Here is a 25,580-nt window from a genome sequence, read left to right as displayed (position 1 = left end):
ACTTACTCTACAGCAAGTCCAGGCCTTCCAGGTAAACCAAATGAACCAACACTGAAAATTAAAATAAATACTTTTTTTTTCTTTAAATATTAGAGAATTCATAAAATTTAAAATCCATGTATAAAAGTAAAAGGATCTGTGTCTGTATCTCTGTGTGTCTGTATTTCCCAATTGATCTCGCTAACTACTGAACCGCCATGGTTCTCCTTTACAGTGTAGCTTCTAAAAGGTCCTGGGAAGGCCTACAACTATTTTGTGGGAGAGTACCCCTAACCTACCGGCAAATCGCCCCTGGTATCTCCCTAAAAAAATAATTTTAAAACTAAATTGAATGTGGGGTGGTCGACTCTGCCCCCTCAAATGCCACTAGAGGCCGCTAGGGGAGTAGCTGATCGTATTATATAAAGTAGTAAGGTTTTTTGTCTGAAGCTAAAGATCTAGGAAACCTTTGGTCTCCGGCTGAATTGGTTGCACTCTTCAGAGAAGCTTTAAATTTTACCTTTTAAGATTAAAGAAGCTATAATGAGGAATGTTCATTGTGGCCAGACAAGAATTTACCAACCAAGCATCTCTTTTTTTCTATAAATAAAGTAAAATTAAAATTACTCTAGATTTTCTAACATTTATGATTACATCTCAATATAGGGGGGAGGGGGGGGGGGGAACTTCTGTAAAGATCTTGTAGTCTAAGTTTATAAAAATATCAAATAATATAATTAAATAATAAAAAAAAGATCCTAGTCCGAAAATCCTTGAATCATAACTTAGAGAAGTTTCAAGAAATTTTTTTTTTACCTTCTTACAGTTCTGATAAAAGCTTGGCACCGCTTCCACCAATAAACCTGAATTACATATCTATTTAGATAATAAGAAAGGCTTTTCATAAAACATCAGCAATCCATTATAAAAATGAAGAAAAAATAATTCTTGTAATTTGTTAGTTTGTAACTTGTAAGAAAGATTAAAACTATTAAAACCATCGTTGACGTAAAGGGGAGGGGGTGAAGGGAGGAAATATCCCCCTGACAATCAAAATAAACCCCCCTTCTACAACTCCCTTGACTAGGGTCTACACCCCCTGGTACACCCCCCTGGCACCTCCTGCCAAAACCCTGTACACGCCACTGCTTGGAAGCTTACTATTTTTTTTCCCGAAATCCTTTGAAATAAGGTGTTTAATTTTACCTGTCCAGTTAAATTTATCCTCCAGAGTCCAGGTAATGGAAGAATCACAGTCCCCAGCTCCAGCCTCTATGAAAAATCCTCCATTCTAAAACAAATTCAACATAAATGTAAACACCAGACAATTGTCTGCTTAATTCTTCATTGACCCCTAATTTTGCAGAACATTTTGATTTTTGTGCTTGACAAGCTTGACTAGTAAAGTTAAGAAAATGCCAGATAAAAAAATATTAAGAGCGTTGTTTGTCCCCCACCAAAAAAATTTATTGAAGCAGCAATATATAAATGTTAGCGAAAAATGGCTTTAAACAAAAGCAATTTCATTTGATTTTTTAAAAAAGTTTTATTAAATGAAAAATTAAACGTGACATAGGCAAATAGCTTAATCATGTTTAATTGATTCAAAGTATAACATCTTAATAATACTTGTCATCGCATCGTATTATAGAAAGCTTTCTGCTGATATTAAGTTTTACATTTTTAAAAATTAATACGAGTTTTTTAGCCATGAGAGATCCATCTAAATTCTAAACTGGCAGTAATTTAATGTTTTTATTTTTTTTTTAAAGTTGTCCATAATATGATATGATACGTATTTTTTTTTATTATGGCTTACAACCGGTTCCATCGAAGATAGTAATACTAGAAAGATATATTATAAATTGTCTTTAAAAGTCGTTAATGTGTGTTATGTGCTAGTATTAAATTGCTGAAGAAAATTTAATTCATATGATCCAAAAATTAGTTAGTAGAGTTAATTAATTAAATTTTGGGGTCTAGCGAAAATCACGGTAAAATGTTTCTTTTAACGATTATCTCCAAAAATCTATTGTTAATTTGTAGGCTTTTTTGGGTTAAAATTTTGAGCGAGCATTATCTATACGTTACAAATTTGGCACTTAGTAGTCTTTAAAGTTCAGATATTTTTGTAGGTAATTGTTACCAGAACATTTAACCATGAACTGCGTTAGATCTAATAATGGAAATCTACTTCCACGTGAAATATTTTATACACCATTTCCCAAAGATCACAAAGTTTCATTTCAAAATCAAATAAAAATAATTATGTATAATTTCAAACAAATCTACTTACCAGGAACTAGGAAGGAAAAGACAATGGCAATTAAATTATTCTTAGCACTTATCAACCTTTTGGTATTTCTCAGGTATAAGGATTTAAGCATAATTTATTGTCCATTGTCCTGAGATGGGTTTTTGAAAGATGAATGCCGCGTTTTTCGACATTTTTTACGCTATGAATAACAAGCGCGGCATTTGCAAAATCTAAACAAAGTATACAACTATTTATTTAATTATTTCGCTTTTGTTGGTACAGCCTTCATAAAAGAACAAATTATCTTAAATCCGTTTTTGAATGTCGAAAAAACGCGGCATTATCTTTTAACCCTTACAGATCGGGGGAGGGGGGGGGGCTCCAAGAGCCCCCCCCCCCTCTAGTTTTTTCAATCTCATTTTTTTTGTAGGTAAGATGGAGAGCTGTAACTTCATGGCTTTTTAAGTTTAGTAATTATACGTCGGCAAGAGTTGATTTTGTTAGGATATCTGGTCTGTGTCGGTTGTGGTGTCCGGTCAAAGTTGGTTGGGTAGCAAAAAAAATTTGAAAAAATTATAAATAAATCTTAATTTCTACATTATGACTTTTGTGTATAAGGTAGAAACCTAAATTTTTTTTTTGGTGAATACTTAGATATCAATGACCTTCTGAGAAAAGTGGTGTTATGACCGTTTGACCGCTCCCTGACCGACTTTATGACCGACTTTTGTCCGGCTTTTACTACAGACATATATCATGAATATCGTGGCTTTTATTACATCTAGAGACCTATTTTTTTTTTAGTAAATCCTTGAGCAATAATAAACAGATAAAAATATTAATTTGCGCGGCCAACCGCTGTTTTACCACCGTAACTGCCAAAAATGGCGGTTTCCGTTTTTGGCCGTTTTTCGGCGATGATCAGAAAAAGTAATTTTTTTGTTATGAAAAATAAGACTTCGTCCTAAAATTTGGTCATCCTAGCTGCAAAATTGGCCGCTCTACAGCTGTTTTAAAATTTAGCGGCTGACCGCTAAAAAGCGGCTAAGGAGCGGTCTGACTGCTAAGACTAGAAAAAGTAATTTTCTCTAAAAATACACATGAACCACCAGAAAAAATTTTTACGTCTTTATCTGTACCAGGAGCCGAGATAGAGGGGGGGGGGCTCTTGGAGCCCCCCCCCCCCCCCCCCCGATCTATTAAGGTGGGAATTGGGGCCCGATCTGTAAGGGTTAAGAACCCATCTCTGTGTTTTATTCTATATTCCTGTGTACTTACATGTAATCTATTCTTATAAACCATTTCCATAAGATCTAGAGACTGGTGCTCATGGAATTCAACTAGAAAAAAAAAATTTAAATTTGAAATTTTCAGTCTAGCTTTTTTATAGGAACTTCAACGCTTTTTATTTATTGGGTAAAATAGGGGGTTTTAATTGTTTGAGGGGGATAATCTATTTATGTTTAAAATTTTGAGGGGGTAAAATAAAAAGTTTCAAAGTTTGAGGGATTCTATCTTGGTTCCTATTTTGTCCATAAGAAGCGAAACATTAATAATCTTTTAAAAACAAACACACCCTATCATCATAATAAATAAATTTAAACGTAACAGAATGTCAATCTGTCTGTTTGGTTGTACTATAGTATCTCGCTAACCGCTGAACCAATATGTTTCTCCTATATAAAATGTAGCTTCTCGTAGATCCCGGAAAGGTTTACAACTCTTTTGGGGGAGGGTAACACCAACCTTACAATAGAAATTGCCCACAGAAAAAAAGAACACCTATCAAAAAATGGTCTTTACTCTTGATTTTTCTTTTAAAAGCGAAAATCTAAAATAAGGGCTGGGGTACTCTCCCATCCTACTTTAAGTGCCCCTAGAGTTATATCTGCTAGTTATATATAGAGTAACTGCGCTATGCACTCATAATACCTTGATTAGGATCCTGGTCATATACAACTCTTTTCACCGGGGGGTTCATCACTTCTGTACGGATTGCATCTGGAAAAAAACAATAATGTCAACAACAAAAAATGAGAAAAGTTTGTAAGAGAACAGAGGTGGATTCCTATAAAACTTTTTTGGCTCACTAAAATCAGTGAGCCTTGCAGTGAGGCAAAATTATCCCCACCTAATTTTTAGCGAGCCTCACTGATTTTAGTGAGGCAATGAGCCCGAAAGGTGTTTTTAAGAATCCACCTCAGTACCTATACTATACTGAAAAAAAACTGACTAGTTAACAAGCCAAGTTTTGTAGTTCAATCATGGGGTGTAATTTTATTTTTTTTGTCTGAAGCAAAAGATGTAGGAAAGTGCATGCCTGAATTGGTTGTACTTTACTTTTCAGGGAATCTTCATAAATGTTTTGGGGTGGTTTAAGGCTAGTTTTCTGACATCTCGCGCCCGCTCCTATGGACTATGGGCGAAGCAACTAGTTGTTTTGTATCTTGATATAATTTTTTAGAATTTTTACAAGTCTATTTTACATATCCCACTATCCCAATAGCCTTAGTGGTTAAATTATAATGCTTTGGATGTCAAAGCATAAATGAAAAGCTTTGTATTAATGTGTATATGGATTCGAAAAAAAAACACATGTGGTTAAATTGTAAAATTTAAAAAAAGAAAATTCTCTCACACGCAATTAATTTTCTGCTTGATAGCAAAGAAGCTTTTTTAATAATTTAGGTTTTGCATTGCATTGGAAAGAAGTTAAAGCTTTTTATTTTGGGATGTACATATAAAGATATGTTTATGAACTTACGAAGCTCTCATTTTGTTTGTTTTTGTTGCATTTGTTTTTAAAAAGGGGCATAACAATAAAGTATTTTTCTTCCAATTTTTGTACACAATATTCGATGACTTATCATATAAGGATTTGGATACAAGCATGATGTTAATCTTTTGAACTCAGACAGTTTTTTTTACAAATCATGATCAAATAGATAAAAGTGAAACTTTTGGCAAAACCCAATTGATGGCCACTGAATCAACACATCCTCCTCCTATATGAAGCATTCTGTTAACATGGAATTTTAAGAATTTATGTCGACTTTATGGCATGGCATAAAGTTGCTCATGATTGAGGATATTTAAGGCCATGATAACTGCATATAATTTGAGAAGGAGTGTCTGTTCTCTCATAGACAAAATCTCGTGGGGATAGAAGTTTTTTAAATGTGAAAACTATTATGATGAAAAAACATTTTCTCAAAATTCCCAATCGAGCACAGAAGCCCAAGAAGGGGTGGGTGGTGGGATAAATGGTGGTCTACTGATCAATTTGGGAAAGTTCCTAAATTTTCTATTTGCCACCTCTTCTTGCAGACACATTAACTTTTTAAAAGCGAAGCTTTTCTATAATTAGGGTAGGTTCGTGACGGATAGCTTTTTTCGTTAATTTAGGCATGTTAGAATTGTGCTATCCATTTCAAACTTTGCATGGTGATTCCTTTAGTAGTTAGGTACGATATAGAAAGCGTAGCAACTCTATAATCATTACCAGAATGTCCGTACGTCCATTTTAAACATGTTGATTTTTTTTTCTTTTTTAACAACAAATTTTTATGTGATCTAATCATCCGATTCATCTGATTTTTGGTATATTGATTCTTGGGACAAGAAAGTATAATGTTATAATCGAACATTATCCTGTATCAAGCAGTTTTTTCAAAAAATTTACTTACAACTTTGCTTCGACTCTTATACATTTTTTCTCTGTTTATTCAGTTCTGACACTATACAAGTCTGTTTGTCCTACCGTTTCAGTGCTTCGCTTTTATGGATGTTGTCATCCTTGTTACTCCTATGGCTGAGAAGAGTGTACATCCAAATTCTTTTAATGACAAGTTCATCAAAATTTCATTTTTTATACCGCATGTCCAATAACAAGCCGAAATGTTCTTCTGGAGGTCCATATAACTAAAAGACTTCTTGTAAATAGATTTGAAATTTTTGAAAGTAGCTTAATGTCTGTCCGTCTGTCTGTCCCTTAAGATCTCATTAACCACTGAACCAATTGGATTCAACACTTTTTTTAGGGGGTGGACACCCTCAACCCCCCCAAAAAAACAAAAAATCCCTCTCAATTTTTTTTATTTAGGCAGTTAATTTAAAATGTGGTGGTTGCAGCACCAAAGGTACTTAATTTTTTTAAAATTGCCTCTTGGGGCAAAGCACCTAGAGGCTAGGGACTAAGCCGCTAGTTCAATAGTAAATTGAAAAAACCGGCCAAAAATTGTAAATTTTAAAGCAACCATTTCATAAAGTTTGTAGTATGTGTTTAAAAAATAGAGTGCTATAACTAAATGACTTTTTATATTTGAAATTTTTTCTGGTGGGCATAGTATGCCATCAAACCTTAAGGATCTCGCTAACCGCTGTACCGATTGGGTTCTCCATAACAGGGTAGCTTTTCATAGGTCCCGGGAAGGTTTATAACTACTTTGGGGGAGGGTTCCACCACCCTCCCAAGATAAATCGCCCCTAGAAAAAAATTTTCCCCCCCTTAAAAAAAAATTTAAGATTAAATTAAAAATAAGGGGGGGGGGGGGTAGCTCTTCAAAAAATATTTTCACTCTCCCAAAAAAAAATTTTCAGGTACTTTTTCTCTTAAAGTCTAAAATAATAAATTGGGTTATCAAATTCGACTCAAGTGCTCCTAGAGACCTCCCTGCACTTCAGGAACAACCTATGCATTTGTTTTTTTTTAGTAATTTACATATGCATTAGGATATATAAGTTGGAAGGAATTTTAATGTTAGGGGGAGATTTGAAAACTGCAATTTAAATTAATTAATTTTGACATCTGTGATTGGTGGATTAAAAACTATCGGCGCTCTGATTGGAGAAGCTTAAGTGTCGTACATCATTCCCCCAATTAGAGCGGAGGTAGTTTCTAATCCACCTATACTATTGGTCAAAATTAATTAACTTAAATTGTATTTCCGCTTTTAGATAAAGAATTATACAAAAAACGAATTTTATAAAAAAAATCCTTAAAATTTGATGCAGATTTCAAATCTCCCCCTAACATTAAAATTCCTTCCAACTTATATATCCTAATATGCATCTTTCGTAGTGGAATGTGGAGAAATCTTTCATAGTGGTGTAGCTAATTCTGATGTTGTAACTTGTAGATCAAAATCTATTTTTTTGCTTTTAAACCTATAAAGAATGTATAATATACATTGTATAATCTTCTAGCTGCTTCGAACCTTCCTCTAGGGGCTTTCCATCGCCCACCATATTTGGTTTTACAATAGTCCCATTTTTTATAAAAAGGTTTTCTTCTTAGTTGGCTTAACAACTTTGAAGGCTTTTTTTGAATTTCGATATATGGTTGGTACATTAAGTTGAGCATTCAAACGTGTTAACCACTAATTAAAATCTAAAGAAGAGGTAATTATATTTATAATCAATGGGGATGTTCATCAATTTACCGACCAATGTCTTATCCCTTTATATCCCTGGCAAAGATGGAAAACTTGAAGAAACTAGTCTGAATCGCAAAATTTATGCCCTTGTGTTAGAAATGTAAGATCAATCTTTAAGATGTCTACATATCACATATTAAAGTAGGTCACAGTTCGTTCGAACATGCTTTGACTTTTGTGTCAGAACCTAAATTGGGACATAGTGCATTTCATTACCCTAGGTTAGGTATCTTCATTTCACTTTTCAATAAAATCTAAAATGCAGCCGTTCTTGAGAAAATTAGATTTGAAAATTTCAAGTTCAATTTTCATCCCTTAGGAGTTAACGCATAATCATGACAAGAAAAGCAAAGATTATTTATTTAAAATTTTAAACAAGTTTGCTTTCATGAAGTCTTTCATAAAACCTCTCTATATATGATTTATTTAAGGCTGAATTTCCGTGACCTTACCAAAGCAACTGATAAAAATGGCCATGAATCAACTCACTTAAGGAGTGGTTTTAAGAAGAAATTTATAGAAGCAAACTTGTTCAAAATTTTAAATAAATATTCTTTGCTTTTCTTGTCATGATTATGCGGTAACTGGATGTCTGTCTGTTTAATTGTGTAACTGTACCGAAGGATTTCGCTAACTGCTGAACCGATCGGGTTCTCCTTAATAGGGTAGCTTCCCATAGTTCCCGGGACGGTTTATAACTATTTTCTTGGGGGTGGGACACCCCCAACCCCCCCAAAATTTTTTTAATTTTAAAATTTTTTTTAACTAGAATTAAAAATGAATTTTTTCATTGTCTTTTTCCGATTCTTTTTTATATGGATGATTAACCAAGGAGTTTAGTGACATAAAGTTAACAAATTTATTAGTGCAGGTATAATAAAATAAAAGGATCTCTGTCTGTTGTCTGAGGATCTTTGTCTGAGTACCGAAGGATCTCACTTACCGCTGAAACTTAACAGTAAAGCTTTATATATGTCCTGGGAAGTTTTTTAACTATTTTTTGGAGGGCACAACAACACTCCTTATAGAAAACGCCCCTAAAAATGACAATTTTTTTTACTTTTTCTTTTTAAATTTAAAAACAGTTGTAGGTTGGAGGGTGGGGGACTTCCCCTCACCACTTCATCTTGGGTGCCCTTAGAGGCATCTATGGAAGTATCCGCTGGTTTATAACTAACAACCATTTGATTTTGGAATTATATAGTAGCTTTTTTATGATATGATAATTAGATTCCTAGGACAAATGCAGGAGGGACAAACGTTGGGGATCAAGTCAAGCTGAGTATGCCAATAGCCTGTTTTGGCACACGCTACTTGACTTGGGGGAATATTGGCATACTCTACTTGACTAGGGGGAATATTGGCACACTCTGCTTTACTTGGCGTAATATTGGCATACTCTGCTTTACTTGTCAAGATATGCTTTTTCTAAAATTTTGAAATAATTTATGTAAATATACTAGCGGCTCCACCCCTACCCCCGGGCCCCCCCCCCTCGATGTCTCTAGAGGCATTTGAGGGAAGAAGAGAGCTGAAAATATCCTTTACTTACATTTAAGTTTTAAAAAGAAAAACTATTGTAACAAAATCATGGTATTTTAAAGGACCAATAAGAAGCTTTAATGAAAGAAGAACCATAACAGTCCATTGATTAGCGAGATCTTTTATTTTGAAATTTTAATGGTTTTAGGCTAATTTTCGTAACTTTACTACTACTTGGAATAGAGAGCTCCTAGATGCTAGGGACGCAACTGCTAGTTTATATATTTTACGTACATAAAGAGTAAATTTGTAGGTTGAATTATCATAACATAAATCGGAATATATGTTAAATTCATCTTTTTTTATTTTTTTTCATGCTGCTTTGTTTGCTAAACTATTGGCATACTATGCTTTACTTGATGAAATATTGGCATACTATGTTTTACTTAGGGGAATATTGGCATACTCTACTTGACTAGGGGGAATATTGGCACGCTCTGTTTTACTTGTTGCCATTGGCACACTCAGCTTGACTTGATCCAACGTTGGAGTGGACATATTGCGTTTGTCCTAGAACCATAATTGTTACTTACTTGTCAAGTATGGATCATCCGCATCTAAGCAGTTAAAAAGTGGCCTGAAAATATATTCATTCTTATTTAATCCTGTCATTAGAATATTAGGATCATGGAAAGAAAACAAAGTCATTCCTAAATTAGGACAGAAGTCACCTTCCTAGGAAGGACATAAGTAGCCTTCCTTAAGTAAGATTTTGTTAGATGAAGGGCATAACATGCCTCCCTTAACAAAGATTTTGAAAGATTGAGGACATAAGTAGCCTCCCTTCACCTCACAAAACCTAGCTTTTTGATCCTTCACATAGCAAAATCTTGCATAAAATTGGTTTTTGGTTCATCACATAGCAAAATATTGGAAAACTTAGCTTTTCTGTCCTTCAAATAGCTAATTCTTGCAAAACATAGCAAATTCTTGCAAAAAATAGCAAATTCTTACAAAACATAGCAAATTCTTGCAAAACATAGCAAATTCTTACAAAACATAGCAAATTCTTACAAAACATAGCAAATTCTTACAAAACATAGCAAATTCTTGGAAAACTTAGCTTTTCTGTCCTTCACATAGCTTATTCTTGCAAAACATTGCAAATTCTTACAAAACATAGCAAATTCTTGCAAAACATTGCAAATTCTTACAAAACATAGCAAATTCTTGCAAAACATAGCAAATTCTTACAAAACATAGCAAATTCTTGGAAAACTTAGCTTTTCTGTCCTTCACATAGCTAATTCTTGCAAAACATAGCAAATTCTTACAAAACATAGCAAATTCTTGCAAAACATTACAAATTCTTGCAAAACCTAGCAAATTCTTCCAAAACATAGCAAATTCTTCCAAAACATAGCAAATTCTTGGAAAACTTAGCTTTTCTGTCCTTCACATAGCAAATTCTTGCAAAACATAGCAAATTCTTACAAAACATGGCAAATTCTTGCAAAACATAGCAAATTCTTACAAAACATAGCAAATTCTTGGAAAACTTAGCTTTTCTGTCCTTCACATAGCTAATTCTTGCAAAACATAACAAATTCTTACAAAACATAGCAAATTCTTGCTAAACATTGCAAATTCTTACAAAACATAGCAAATTCTTGCAAAACATAGCAAATTCTTGCAAAACATAGCAAATTCTTGCAAAACATAGCAAATTCTTGGAAAACTTAGCTTTTCTGTCCTTCACACAGCTAATTCTTGCAAAACATAGCAAATTCTTACAAAACATAGCAAATTCTTGCAAAACATTGCAAATTCTTACAAAACATAGCAAATTCTTCCAAAAAATAGCAAATTCTTCAAAAACATAGCAAATTCTTGGAAAACTTAGCTTTTCTGTCCTTCACATAGCTAATTCTTACAAAACATAGCAAATTCTTGCAAAACATTGCAAATTCTTACAAAACATAGCAAATTCTTGCAAAACATTGCAAATTCTTACAAAACATAGCAAATTCTTGCAAAACATAGCAAATCCTTGCAAAACATAGCAAATTCTTGCAAAACATAGCAAATTCTTGGAAAACTTAGCTTTTTTGTCCTTCACATAGCAAATTCTTGCAAAACATAGCAAATTCTTACAAAACATAGCAAATTCTTGCAAAACATAGCAAATTCTTGCAAAACATGGCAAATTCTTGCAAAACATAGCAAATTCTTACAAAACATAGCAAATTCTTGGAAAACTTAGCTTTTCTGTCCTTCACATTGCTAATTCTTGCAAAACATAGCAAATTCTTACAAAAAATAGCAAATTCTTACAAAACATAGCAAATTCTTGCAAAACATAGCAAATTCATACAATGAGAGTCCCAAACTCAAAAACGAATTTTCAGTGCGATCCGACCACCGGTTCTCGAGATACAGTGACCTGGTGTCCTTGGTACCCACGGTAAGATTTAAGAAATGGTTCGAATCCTTAGTAAATTTGGCTAAGTCCAAAATTTTTTTGACACTTGACCTGGTGTCCTCTCAGTAAGTACGCTTGGTGTCACCTGGGTATTTTTTCTTCAAAAATTTGACTAAGTGTCAAAATATTTTTGGACTTAGCCAAATTTACTAAGATTTGAACCATTTCCCAAATCTTACAGTCGGTACCAAGGACACCAGGTCACCGTATCTCAAGAACCGCTGGTCGGATCGCGCTGAAAATTCATTTTTGAGTTTGGGACCCTTACTGCAAGAAATTGCTATGTTTTGTAAGAATTTGCTATGTTTTGCAAGAATTTGCTATGTTTTGTAAGAATTTGCTATGTTTTGCAAGAATTTGCTATGTGAAGGACAGAAAAGCTAAGTTTTCTAAGAATTTGCTATGTTTTGTAAGAATTTGCTATGTTTTGCAAGAATTTGCTATGTTTTGTAAGAATTTGCTATGTTTTGCAAGAATTTGCTATGTTTTGTAAGAATTTGCTATGTTTTGCAAGAATTAGCTATGTGAAGGACAGAAAAGCTAAGTTTTCCAAGAATTTGCTATGTTTTTTAAGAATTTGCTATGTTTTGTAAGAATTTGCTATGTTTTGTAAGAATTTGCTATGTTATGCAAGAATTTGCTATGTTTTGTAAGAATTTGCAATGTTTTGCAAGAATTTGCTATGTTTTGTAAGACTTTGCTATGTTTTGCAGAATTAGCTATGTGAAGGACAGAAAAGCTAAGTTTTCCAAGAGTTTGCTATGTTTTGTAAGAATTTGCTATGTTTTGCAAGAATTTGCTATGTTTTGTAAGAATTTGCTATGTTTTGCAAGAATTTGCTATGTTTTGTAAGCATTTGCAATGTTTTGCAAGAATTTGCTATGTTTTGTAAGAATTTGCTATGTTTTGCAAGAATTAGCTGTGTGAAGGATAGAAAAGCTAAGTTTTCCAAGAATTTGCTATGTTTTGCAAGAATTTGCTATGTTTTGCAAGAATTTGCTATTTTTTGCAAGAATTTGCTATGTTTTGCAAGAATTTGCTATGTTTTGTAAGAATTTGCTATGTTTTGCAAGAATTTGCTATGTTTTGTAAGAATTTGCAATGTTTTGCAAGAATTTGCTATGTTTTGTAAGAATTTGCTATGTTTTGCAAGAATTAGCTATGTGAAGGACAGAAAAGCTAAGTTTTCCAAGAATTTGCTATGTTTTGTAAGAATTTGCTATGTTTTGCAAGAATTTGCTATGTTTTGTAGGAATTTGCAATGTTTTGCAAGAATTTGCTATGTTTTGTAAGAATTTGCTATGTTTTGCAAGAATTAGTTATGTGAAGGACAGAAAAGCTAAGTTTTCCAAGAATTTGCTATGTTTTGGAAGAATTTGCTATGTTTTGGAAGAATTTGCTATGTTTTGTAAGAATTTGCTATGTTTTGTAAGAATTTGCAATGTTTTGCATAAATTTGCTATGTTTTGTAAGAATTTTCTATGTTTTGCAAGAATTAGCTATGTGAAGGACAGAAAAGCTAAGTTTACCAAGAATTTGCTATGTTTTGCAAGAATTTGCTATGTTTTGCAAGAATTTGCTATGTTTTGCAAGAATTTGCTATGTTTTGCAAGAATTTGCTATGTTTTGTAAGAATTTGCTATGTTTTGCAAGAATTAGCTATGTGAAGGACAGAAAAGCTAAGTTTTTCAAGAATTTGCTATGTTTTGCAAGAATTTGCTATGTTTTGCAAGAATTTGCTATGTTTAGTAAGAATTTGCTATGTTTTGCAAGAATTTGCTATGTTTTGGAAGATGAAGGACAAAAGCAGCCTTCCTAATGTAAGAATTTGTCAGACAAAGGACATAAGTCACCTCCCTTAAGTTAGATTTTGTTAGATGAAGGACATAAGTAGCCTTCCTTAGATCAATTTCCAGTGACTTCTGTCCGGCCTAATTAGGAATGACTTTGTTTTCTTTCCATGATCCGAATATTATTATGTAAAAAATTGTGAGAAATGGGGGTGTTGGGATGTGTCAACACTTCCCTTAAGATTAAAAATAAGGAAGGACTGCCTTCGGATCTTTTTCACCCCCTCAGGTTTTACACCCCTAACCTGTGCACGCCACTGAATATGCCCACAATAGGTCATATTTGACAACTTTTATAAAATGCTATACAGCCATTATTGTATGTCATTACAATTATACTATACTCGATATTATGCTTTTTATTCAAAACCCAAAAGACGATAAATTAATTTACATCCCCAATGATAAAAAACAAAATTATCCCTTCTGTAAGTTAAAATAAGGAAAAATTGAGGATTTAAAAAGATTTACCTTCTAGCAATATGATGTTCGACTCCTGATACAAGAAATCCCAAGTCATACTAAAAATATTTAACATTTTTTCGTTATCTATAATACAAAGTAGCTTGATGTCTGTCTGTCCGTCCGTCCCTTAAGATCTCGGTAACCACTGAACCGATCGGATTGTACTCTTCAGGGGTATATACCTATTGATCCTGTGGTGGTTTTAAGCTATTTTCTTTGGGGTGGGACACCCCCAACCCCCCAAAAAACAAAAAATCCCCCCCCATTTTTTTTTTGTTGTAGAAATTTCCTTGGTCCTTTTACTTATTTAGATAAAAAAAAAATTTTTATCACCTCTTGGGGCAAAGCCCCTAGAGGCTAGGGGCGAAGCTGCTAGTCTATAATACAAAGTAGCTTGATGTCTGTCCGTCTGTCCCTTAAGATCTCGGTAACAACTGAACCTATCGGATTCTACTCATCAGGGTATTATACCTATTGGTTTTGTGGTGGTTTTAAGCTATTTTCTTGGGGGGTGGAATACCCCCAACCCCCCCAAAAACAAAAAAAATCCCCCCACCATTTTTCTTAAAGAATTTGCTAAAGATTTCTTTGGTCCTTTTACGAATTTCACTGATTTCAAATGTCGTATATCCGGTATACGGTAACGGATATCCGGTCGGATAACCGGTTATTGAAGTAAAGCCACCGCTGCAACAAATTATGTTTTGAGATTTTTAATATAAAATCTTCATATGATAAAACATTTTCTGAAAAAAAATGTTCTTCTAGCTTCAAAAACAAGAAAAGTACAGCCATTTAAGATTTAAAAAGTAGGGATTTTGTTTAATAACATAAAAGATTATATTGCTGGATATCCGGTATCCAGCCGGATATTTAAAATAATCCTTCTGTAAATGTTGTTGATTATGAAATGCATCTTATTCTATATTTGTCTGATTTGTTAAGCTTCGCTTTTATGTATCCTTGTGTAATTTTTGTACGCTTGATATTTAGAGCAATTTATGGACAAGGTTGGACTTTTTAAAACAGGCAAAAATTCAGGGAGAGAGGGGATATTGTGCTGTTTATTACACTAGTCCCCAAAGTTTTATAATAACATTTTCTTATTCGTTGGCTTAAAAACTTTGAGGACTTTTATTAAATTTTGATTGGTCAGTTCATTAAGTTTAGTGTCCAACCACTAATTGTACTACAGAAAGGGTAATTTTGTTTATCATTATTGGATATGTAAATCAATTTATCGTCCATTGTCTTATTATCCCTTTAGATCCCTGCAAAATTACAGAGAGAAAGTTTTTTACACGGGGTTGTAAAAAAATCAAGTTATGGTATGTCTTGTAAATTACAAATAATTTTAGAACACATATATCCTATTAAATAAAGTTTGAACAACTTCAGTTATTCGTAAAAAATGGAGAGTGGGTTTACGTTTTTTCGCCCCATGGTGCGGTGGATGTTTATTTCTTGATGGGTAGAGCCCAATTGGTTCAGTTGTTCCTGATATCTTAAGCTTCAGACAGATAGACAGACGGACAGATAGACATCGTTCTACTTTGCATTATAATTTGTATCATTGAGCTCAATAATTTACAATTCTTGATAAAATAGTTGATAGGGTATTTCTGGTAGTTTTTCTTTAAAATCATGTTCTAAACCATAAAAAATACGCTGCACTTTAAATCTAACATTCCTTTCTGATACAGGAATCTTCATATTAGGTTTGAAATGCATTGGATTATTTTAACATGTCTAGCTAGCAATCAAACTTACCTGTTCGTCTAATTTATCTAGAATTCTACTTCTATTCGGACCCTAAAAAGTAAAAGATGATTAAAATTCAACGCTCATGATGTTAAGAAGTGAATGACCTCTAGGGGGCTTGGTGTCGCTTCGGGTTCTAGACCTCTCCAAGCACCTTGAAACATAATCCGTCACTCAATTGCAATGTAAAGCGTCCATTCACACTCTGTAGACAAACAACCTTTTGTCTTAGAAGTCCTAACTGTTGTGCAATTGCATGGTAATAAGTTGCGTCTGTTTTGTAACAGTCATTCCCCCTATTCTAACAATTTATTTCACAGATCCGACATAGCTGCAGAAGTAACCAAGTTTAACGTATTCAGTTATGAAAAGATTCGAACCTATCACCCCTTCGACAACGAGCGGATGAGCTACGTGTTGAGTTAAAGTCGCGGGTTATCAATAAGAGAATATAGCTATGATAAAAAGTCATACTGAAAACAAGGATGATAACATCCATAAGCAGTACCACCACACTCCATCCGAACATGGAAGTTAAGAGGAAATTACTTTTAGATCAAGGGAACAATAACAAAATTTAATAAAATTAGACAAATAATATCACATATAGAAAACCAATTTAAAATCGGACAGTTGGCTCATTATTTACGAAAAAAACATTTTTCTGCATGAGGTCTCAGATTTTGATAAAAACTTCCAGTCCCCTTCATTTGGTCATAAAACTAAGGGCTGGGTGATTTTTAACCTTTTTAATCCATTTAAAGTCCGATTTTTCGCGCATTTTCTCACTGTGGTGTTTTCACAATGAAAAAAAAGGCATTTTTCATGATTTTCAAGTTTAAAATTTTTACTTTAATTTTCAACTTACATACATGTTTTATATATCAAATTAATCCCCCAGATGGATACAATATAGAATTTGTGTTTAAAATCACGAAAATCATGAATTACAGGGTGTCCCAAGAAAAATGTCAAAACAGGTTTATTAATTAAAGAATTATTAACCGCCTATCTTTTATAGCATCTAAGAAAATTATGCTTTCTAAATAGCTTTATATTCTGACATTTGTATAGTAAGTTATAATGAAAATACTCACTACAAATTCTCTTAAAAGGTAGCAGATTGGCCCAGATTCTCCCTTCAAATTGACAGACTTTTGCAAGCTATAGAGTAGCTTCTCTACAAAATAATAAAATCATAATTACCTGTAATGATCTAACAAAACTACAATCAACATCTTTAGAATCGCCCTTGTTGGTCTTTAATACTAAAAACAAAACAAAATATAATTAAAAAATGTTTAAAGACTTTACTTGCTTCTTTGCCATAAGAGGCCTCTAAAGTCACCTCAGGGAAAAGGGACGGAGGAGATAAGTCGACCCTCCATTTTTTATTTTAGTTGTATTTTTGGGATTGCCCTTACTAGGGTGGAGATACACTCCCTCAAAATGGTTATAAACCTTCCTGGACGTATCTATGAGGATTAATTGTAAAAAAAACAATTTCGGTTTTGAGGTTACCGAGATATCAAGCTACAGAATTTATTATTTCATCCATTCTCAATCAAAATATTTTCTAATATTACTGTGCTATTTTTCCAGACAAGAATGGACTTTTTTATTTATTCTTTTTATAACCAACCACAATTTGAAAACAGGGGGTGTGCATTTAATTCCGCATGTTTTCACATATTCCAGTGTTTTTGCACGTTAAAAAAGGTTTCACAATAGCAGACAATAACGAGGTAATGTTCAATGATTTCAGTTAGTTTAAGAATTTTATTTTGATAAAATGCGGAATTGAAGATACATCAAGGGTTAATTTAGTAGACTGACCAACGAATAAATTAAACTTAAGTTTGCATGTTATTCAAATTTTCTTCAAGCAAAGATTTCCTTTAATTATGTATGGTATTCTTTGATTAATCTATTAATCAACTAGCGTATACGCCCCTAGCATCTAAGGGATCTGTATTTAAAGGGGCAAGAGTGGCGAGAAAAAATAGGTTAAAACCATGTATGTAAAGATTATGATCTAAAATAAAGTAGAGACGTTTATTTTCTGTATCTTAAGATTTTAAAACCAATAGTTTTCCATTTATGCAAACTTTACATATATGCCGAGATGGTTTTGGGCTATTTAGTTTTATATTTGTATCTTGGTATCGTTTTAGGATATTTTTTGCTTTCCCTTGATGCTAGGGAAGCATTCGTCAATAAGGTGCCAAAAGTTTTGATAGGGAAACAACACCATGTGTTATTTCATCTACAAATACACACTATTTTTATGCAATGCACATTGGGGCAAATCAACCAAAAAGGGGATTTAATTATTTAGTACCCTTAAAATTCATCTCACAAAAATTTCATTTTATACTTTTTTGTAGGTAATTTAACAACAAACAAATTTGCTTTTATGTTTTTTTCTGTCATTTGAAAGGAACATGGAGATAAAGGTCATTTTATGAAGGTAGATAGAGAATTACCAGATTAACCCCTCCCGAAAATAGCCCCCCCCCTTACCCTATCCATCTATCTATCCATCAATCTATCCATCTATCTATCCATCTGTCTATCCATCTATATATCGATCCATCTATCTATCCATCAACTATTCATCTCTTTATCCATCAACTATCAATTTATCCATCCATCAATCTATCCCTCTATCTACCCATCCATCTATCTATCTGTCTATCCATTTACTTATCCATCTATCTATCCATATATCTATTCATCTACCTATTATTATGAAGGTAGATAGCAAAATTACCAGATTAACCCCTCCCGAAAATAGTCCCCCCTTACCCTATCCATCTATCTATCTATCAATCTATCCATCTATCTATCCATCAATCTATCCATCTATCTATCCATATATCTATCCATCTGTCTATCCATCTATCTATCCATCTATCTATCCATCTATCTATCCATCTATCTATCCATCTGTCTATCCATCTATATATCGATCCATCTATCTATCCATCAACTATTCATCTCTTTATCCATCAACTATCAATTTATCCATCCATCAATCTATCCCTCTATCTATTCATCCATCTATCCATCTGTCTATCCATTTACTTATCCATCTATCTATCCATATATCTATTCATCTACCTATCCATCTATCTATCCATCTATCTATCCATCAACTATCTTGAATTTCGTGTTTAAAATGTCTAATTAGGGGTTTTGGTTATCAGAGCAATATGAGAATTATTTAGTAGCGCAGCTACCCTATCACTAGCTTTTTGGGCCCTTTAAAGTGTAACTAGGTTAATTGTAGTCCGATTTTAGTGTTCAAAGTGTCAAATTTGGGATCATGGAATTCATTTCAGTAGGAGGGGAGGGGATGGTGTAAATGGGGGTGGATGGGGATCCTTATTTTAGCAAGCTACAAGTTTCACTTTATTTTTATGTTTAATAAATTCATTATAAATGTGGGCATGATTAACCTAATTTTTTTTAACTAATATCTATATTTATAATGATATTATGATTCTTGTTTACTGTTTATATGTATACTAGCGGCTTCGCCCCTAGCCTCTAGGGGATTTGCCCCAAGAGGTAATTAAACAAGGATGACAACATCCATGAAAGAAGCGAAGCTCTGAAATGGAAGGACAAACGAACATTAACACTTGTGAAGTGTCAGAACTGAATATTAATGCATGTCTATACAAAATTGTAATTAAAACTGATTAAATACATGTTACTGTTTAAGTACATACTGACGTTTTTAGGACTTGATTATAGAGATGCTTCGCTTATAACAATAGACGTTATTGAAATAGGAATCAGTATTCAAAAAATCAGATGAATAGGATATTTTTAACATTCAAAACCATTATTTGTTGTCAAAAAAGTAAAAATCAGCTTGTTATAAATGGATGTACGGACTTTCTGGTAACGATTATAGAGTTGCTGTGCTTTCTAAGTCGTACCTAATTGTTGTAGAAATCAGCATGAAAAGTTTGAGATTGATAGGACAATTCTAGCCTGTTTAAGTTAAGTAAAAAAGCTAAATGTACCAGACGTACGGACGGACCGACCCTAATTATAGAAATATGAAAAAATTTAGGGGGACTTTTATTTTTGAAAAAGATCTTTAAACAACCACAGGACCAGTAGATATATTCCCTGAAGAGTAGAATTCAATCAGTTTAGTGGTTAGCGAGATCTTAAGGGATGGGCGGACAGACAAACAGACATCAAGCTACTTTGTATTATATATTAACACCTAGGGATCTAAGGAACAAAACAATAACCGATTATGTACATCCCCAATATTGATACATATTTAATAAATACATATTTAATAAATTATATTACAAAATTATTTGTCTGTAGATGACAATTAGTGGTTGAAAAGTTTTGACACTCATCAACAGCACTTAATGAACCAACCAATAAAAAATCAATTAAATTTCCTGAAGTTCTTATGCTAACGAATATAAAAACGTTATTATAAAACTTTGAAGTTTGGGGACTAGTGTAATTAACAGTCCCCTCCCTTTCTAAATAAAACTGCTGACTTTAAACATGAATACCCTGTAACTACATAATTTAAAAACAAAGCATTACCAATAGACAGACAGATAGACTACTTGCTAATTCAAATTTAGAATGATTATAAGAACCTCACGTTATTTGCATATTAACTTTACCTTTTCGCAGTGAGGTAGGGGACATTGGGCTGTTTATAACACTAGTCCCCAAAGTTTTACAGTTGTGTGTTCAAACGTTTTAACTACTAACTTTGATCTACAAAAGGGGTAATTTTGTGTATTATCATTGGGGATGTACAACAATTTATTGACCTTTGTCTTATCCCTTTAGATCCCTGATATTTGTAATAATCTATAGAAACGATTATTTAGTAACATTAAAACATCAAACATAAAGAGGTTTAGATTTAGGTTTAGCCCCCCCCCCTCTCCCCCCGCATCATTTAGTGCAATAGAACTTGAAAATATTTATTATTAACTTTAATTCTAAGTCAGAAAAAATATTTCCCAATATGTCTATGTTTCTGTGTCTTTTATTTATTTGAATTATATCTTAAGTTTTGACTTTAAAAGCGCATTTAAACGCCTTTTCTTACAAACTTTTCGTGCACCCACGTTCAGAAAACGGGCTAAAAACCCCTACGGGGGCGCGGGGGGGTAAATGAGACCAGTACAGGCGATTATGATATGTCTTTGGGTAATCAAATATCGTATTTTTAGTCGGTGGCAACCAGTGAAAACATGTTTCCTCTTACTGTCTTCTGAAATGTTGATTAAAAAACAAACAAATAAAAACTAAAATCTTGACTTCAACTAGAATTATTTAAGACTAATTTCTTCAATTTGTGTTTTTTTCTTTTATACTGTCAAAATATATGTAATGCATGACTCATCAGAAGTTATTTTGTCTAATTACGTTAATTCTAAGAGATTTTATAATACTTTTAAAATAGTTGGTGAAACACAAAAAGTATGCCTTTTTCTGTAAGAAAATTTTTGCATTTCTTGACTTCCATGCATTAGAATGCTTACTTAAAAAGCGTATTTTTACGATTCCTTTGAAATCTGATGTACATTGGGTATGATAATACTCATAGAATGTTTATAACTTGATTTGGGGGTGGTGAATTGTTGCCCCTTGTTGCCCCTATGTGCAATGTATGGCGTTATAAACTTTCTAATTTGTTTATACTTTTATTTAAGTAACATGTAAATTTTATATTTAAACAGGGATGACAACATCCATGAAAGCGAAGCTTTAATATCAAACATAAGGACAAATGAACATAAAATATTGTGGAATGTAAGAACTTAAAATTTATATTAATTTATAAGTCAAAACAAAATGATTAAATGCAGGATAAAGTAAAAGGACACACTTTAAATTTTAGGATTTGATATTAAATATACCTCACTCATAATATTGTACATAGTTGTGTCCTAGGAATCATTATCCAAAAATTAAATAGGATAATTATGTCATACAGAAAAATGTTTCTAAATTTAAAGTGTAAAATAGTAGGAAATTATAACATGCCTAAAAAGTTATGGGCGGCTGGACGGACCGACCCTAATTATAGAAAAGCTTAGATTTAAATCAATCTTAAAGAATCAGGAAAACTTTAAGCCATTGCCTTTTTTTTATTAACAAGGATAACAAAGTATTTATTAGGTATAGAACATCATTTTGAAGTCTAAACAAAATATATCTATCCTTACAAATCTATCCCAAGATTACATTTTTTATGAAGATAATCTTCTTATTAAATTTAAGACTTCTATCACCAATAGCAATCAATAATAGGACGTAGATGGTCGAACAGACGCTCATTGATGGTAAAAATCCTTAAAATGTGACTTTAACAAAAGCCTAGAAAACACATTTTCCTTTCAAAAACATTCCTATTAAATATTTAAATTTAAAAAAGCTTCGCTTCTAAAAATGCAAGGAAAATCATTCAACTAGGAATCAACTTTTTTTTTAATTGAACTAAAAAACAAAAAAACAAATGTAAGAATGTAAGCTTGAGATTTCCATAACTATTGAACCGAATTACTTCTCCTTTTAGGCGAAGTTTCGCATAGGTCTAAGTATTGTTTTAGGCTAAATTATTTTTATATTTTAGAATTGAAAAGGTTTTAAGCTGTTTTTATGCCTTCTAACTCTATTTAATACAGAGTCTCAAGATGATATATGAAATAATAAGGATTTTTGTCTGAAGCTTAAGATCTCAATACTGAACCGAATGACATCTTATTTTGTGGGAAGCTTTGCATAGGTCTAAGGATGATTTCAGGCTATATATTTAATTTTATTTTATTTTAGCCTCGGTAATGTTTTAGGCTATATTACAGCTCAGACTCCTTTGGATGCAGAGCCAATAGCTAAGGGCGTAGCCGCTAGTTTGTGTATGTACAAAGGATTTGTGAAATTTGAAATAACTGATTGACAGTCAAAACTCTGCACATAAAAATAATACGAACCAAGGCTTCGACTTTCCATAAGCCGCGCTTATTAAGAAATTCTCAATTCCGAACGGCAGCGAAACCCAGATTTTTACTTTTATAATTAAAATATTCCAATAAATGTATATTTAGAATAATTTCTAAAATCACAAGTCAATTTCACTTTTTACAAAGATGACTTTGAATTTTATTAGAAAAATGTTATATAAAAGAAAATATTATTCTTTGAATTTCTAATAAATTTTGTGCTACGTTATATTTTCTAGAATGGGGAAGACATTTTCAAAAATTTTAAGGAACTCTTTATTTGAAGTTTAAGCATTTTTTTACTTTTGTTGTATGTATATAATTGTATTGCCACGCTTCTTATAAACACAATTTAGTAATATATGTATTAATGTAATTACAAGTGTACAACAGACGAACATGTATTGCTTTGTAACTTTGCTAAAAAAACAGCAGTTTCTTTCGAAGTTTCTTGTAGAGCTCATATCCCCCCTTTTTAAAATCAAATAAAAATAATGAAGGGAAGGAGTTTTTCGTATGGAAGTGTTTTACTTTAGGTTAGGTTTTAGGTAAGTGTATCCCTAGAGGATAAGAGCTCCCTCGAAGGTATAAGTAAAACACTTCCCATCTCCCTTCTATTATCAATTTATTCAAAAATAAAGTAGAGGTGATTTTCCTTTGCTCGCTACGCACTTTGAGGAAAATCACAAAAAAACTTACCACTATGTAAATTGACTTCATTTTTGTTATAATTATTGTTTGTATGGTGAATAGCGAGAGAAAGCATTATAAATAATGTTAAAACAAATATTAAAACTTGGTTTATTTGCTTTCTGCTCAAAATTCGTAATATCATTTTGATTCTGAAAGATAATTATGTAAGATTTTATAGACATTTGACCACGGATACAAGATTTTTTTTTTCTTCAAGATTTTTGCAGCTTGTATCATAAGGGTTGAAAAAGGTAGTTCTTTTTTAAAATGACCAAACCCAGTTGGTTTTTAATAAAAACCAGGGCTTTTAGGTTTTTTTGGGATTGTTTTTTTTTAATGTAAATAATCCTTATAAAAAAGTATCATGATGTCTTTGTGTGTGTTAGCCTTTAAAATGTAGCTTTTCATGGGCATGGGGAGGGTAATACCACCCTCCCAATAAAAAAATGACCTCTCCAATTTTTTTACTCTTTCTTCATTTTAAAACAAAAATAAAATTGGGAGGGGGTGGAATTCTTCCTCCCTCTAGAAGAATAACTCTAGAAGCCCTCTATATCCGCTATTTATTACATATTTAAGGTGTTACAAACTTTCATTTTCGTCAAAATATTCTTAAAATGTATGCTAGGTAGTTGATTCATAAAAATGAGTCCAAAAAGAGTTAAAATTAATGAAAAAAGTATTTAAAAAAAAACTCTTTTTGAGTTTGGAACCCTCAAAAACTGTTGGGTTTTTGGATTTTTTTTTATGCTAATCCTGTTTACTTCTATAATGTTGCAGTTGCTAATCAGAATTGAAAAACAATTGATTTATATAGTTCAAGGTATTATTAAACTTTCAATGCATTTTTAAAAGCGAAGCTTTTCTATAATTAGGGTCATTCCGTCCGTACGTCCGTAACGGATAGCTTTTGTATATTGTCTCCTGGGCCGGGACAACAAAGTATAATGTAATAAGTGCAACTCTTTAATCAAGTCCTGAAAATGTAAGTATGTCCATAAACATTATCCTGTATTAAGCAGTTTTCCAACAAATTTACTTACAATTTTGCTTTGACTCTTATACATTTACATTATGATTATTCAGTTCTGACAATATACAAGTGTTAATGTCCGTTTGTCCTTCCGTTTCAGTGCTTCGCTTTTACGGATGTTGTCATCCTTGTTTTTTTTGTACAAATAATACTCAAAGAGAAAGTGTGCATAAAAAAAGACACTGGAATTTTAAACAAGAATGATAAAAATTCAATAAATCTAAGGCATACAACAACAAAAAATGCTTTTTATCTAAAATAGCTGTACTGACGCTCGGAACTATAAAATAGCTTCACTACTTCAAGTAATTGTAAACACAAAAGAAACAAACATGCAACAAAAACTTGTTATAATTTGCAATATTGCAGGCAGAGTTCTTTGAATTTTAGAATCGAAAACCAATAGCAAAGAATTTACAGATGTGTGCAAAGAATTTTGATTGCCAGGGGGTTGTTAACCCCATACACCCCTTTTTCACAGAGGTTGGTCAAAAGATAGGTAATTTATATACATTTTTTATATTACTTCTAATTCTCTAGAATGGCTCCTAACGGCACATACATGATAAAAGACTGTTAAAATTACCATCAGCGCTTTTTTATCAGATAAGTGGGGCGAAAAAGGTAGTAGATTTTGACCAATAAATAAATATCTTATTCTTTTGAAATTTCAAGTTTTCAAATCAGATATTTCCAAAAGTTAATGAAAGAAAAACATTATGATAGAATTTTTATTAGGAGATTACTCAAAGGGGGGGGGGGGATTAAAAAAACAACCCTCAAATGCCCACGACTTTGATAAAGCTTCACTGTCAAGGAGAGCCATATCGGTCCTTTCGGTAAAGATAAGACACACACATACAAAAAAAAATCTGGCTCTTATATAAATGCCAAGAATTTTCAAATATTTTCTCGTTTAACTTTTGTAATTTGTAACATGATCATGGCACAGTGTTTAGAATGCAGATATCCAGTGACTACTACCTAGCTGCAGTCAACAATAGGTCGACATAGAGCACATATAACATAAAGTAGATTTTCCTTGAGATCTTCTGCAAGGGATACTCTGCTAGTTTGGCTTATATACCAAAGTTTTTTAAAAAACCAATACATTATCCGTGTTTATAATAGATAGG

General features: G+C 32.6%; 1 protein-coding gene across 1 annotated transcript in view; it reads right to left on the bottom strand.

The window, feature by feature from the left end:
* Positions 1–23,557, bottom strand: part of LOC145325158 (uncharacterized) — a 29,705-nt gene extending 6,148 nt beyond the window's left edge. The window contains exons 1-11 of the mRNA XM_080168017.1: positions 23,418–23,557; positions 16,918–16,979; positions 15,721–15,762; positions 13,957–14,006; positions 9,747–9,790; positions 4,169–4,237; positions 3,515–3,576; positions 1,186–1,270; positions 796–842; positions 500–579; positions 7–51 (exon numbers count right to left, since the gene is read on the bottom strand). Coding sequence (XP_080024143.1) covers positions 7–51; positions 500–579; positions 796–842; positions 1,186–1,270; positions 3,515–3,576; positions 4,169–4,237; positions 9,747–9,790; positions 13,957–14,006; positions 15,721–15,762; positions 16,918–16,979; positions 23,418–23,553 — 722 coding nt within the window. The 5' untranslated portion in view covers positions 23,554–23,557. The remainder of the gene's footprint in view (positions 1–6; positions 52–499; positions 580–795; positions 843–1,185; positions 1,271–3,514; positions 3,577–4,168; positions 4,238–9,746; positions 9,791–13,956; positions 14,007–15,720; positions 15,763–16,917; positions 16,980–23,417) is intronic.
* Between the last annotated feature and the right edge of the window lie 2,023 nt (positions 23,558–25,580).

Source organism: Acartia tonsa, chromosome 7 (assembly GCF_053477335.1).
Source record: "Acartia tonsa isolate MP-2025a chromosome 7, ASM5347733v1, whole genome shotgun sequence".
Lineage (NCBI taxonomy): Eukaryota > Metazoa > Arthropoda > Copepoda > Calanoida > Acartiidae > Acartia > Acartia tonsa.
This window is presented reverse-complemented; position numbering and strand designations above follow the sequence as displayed.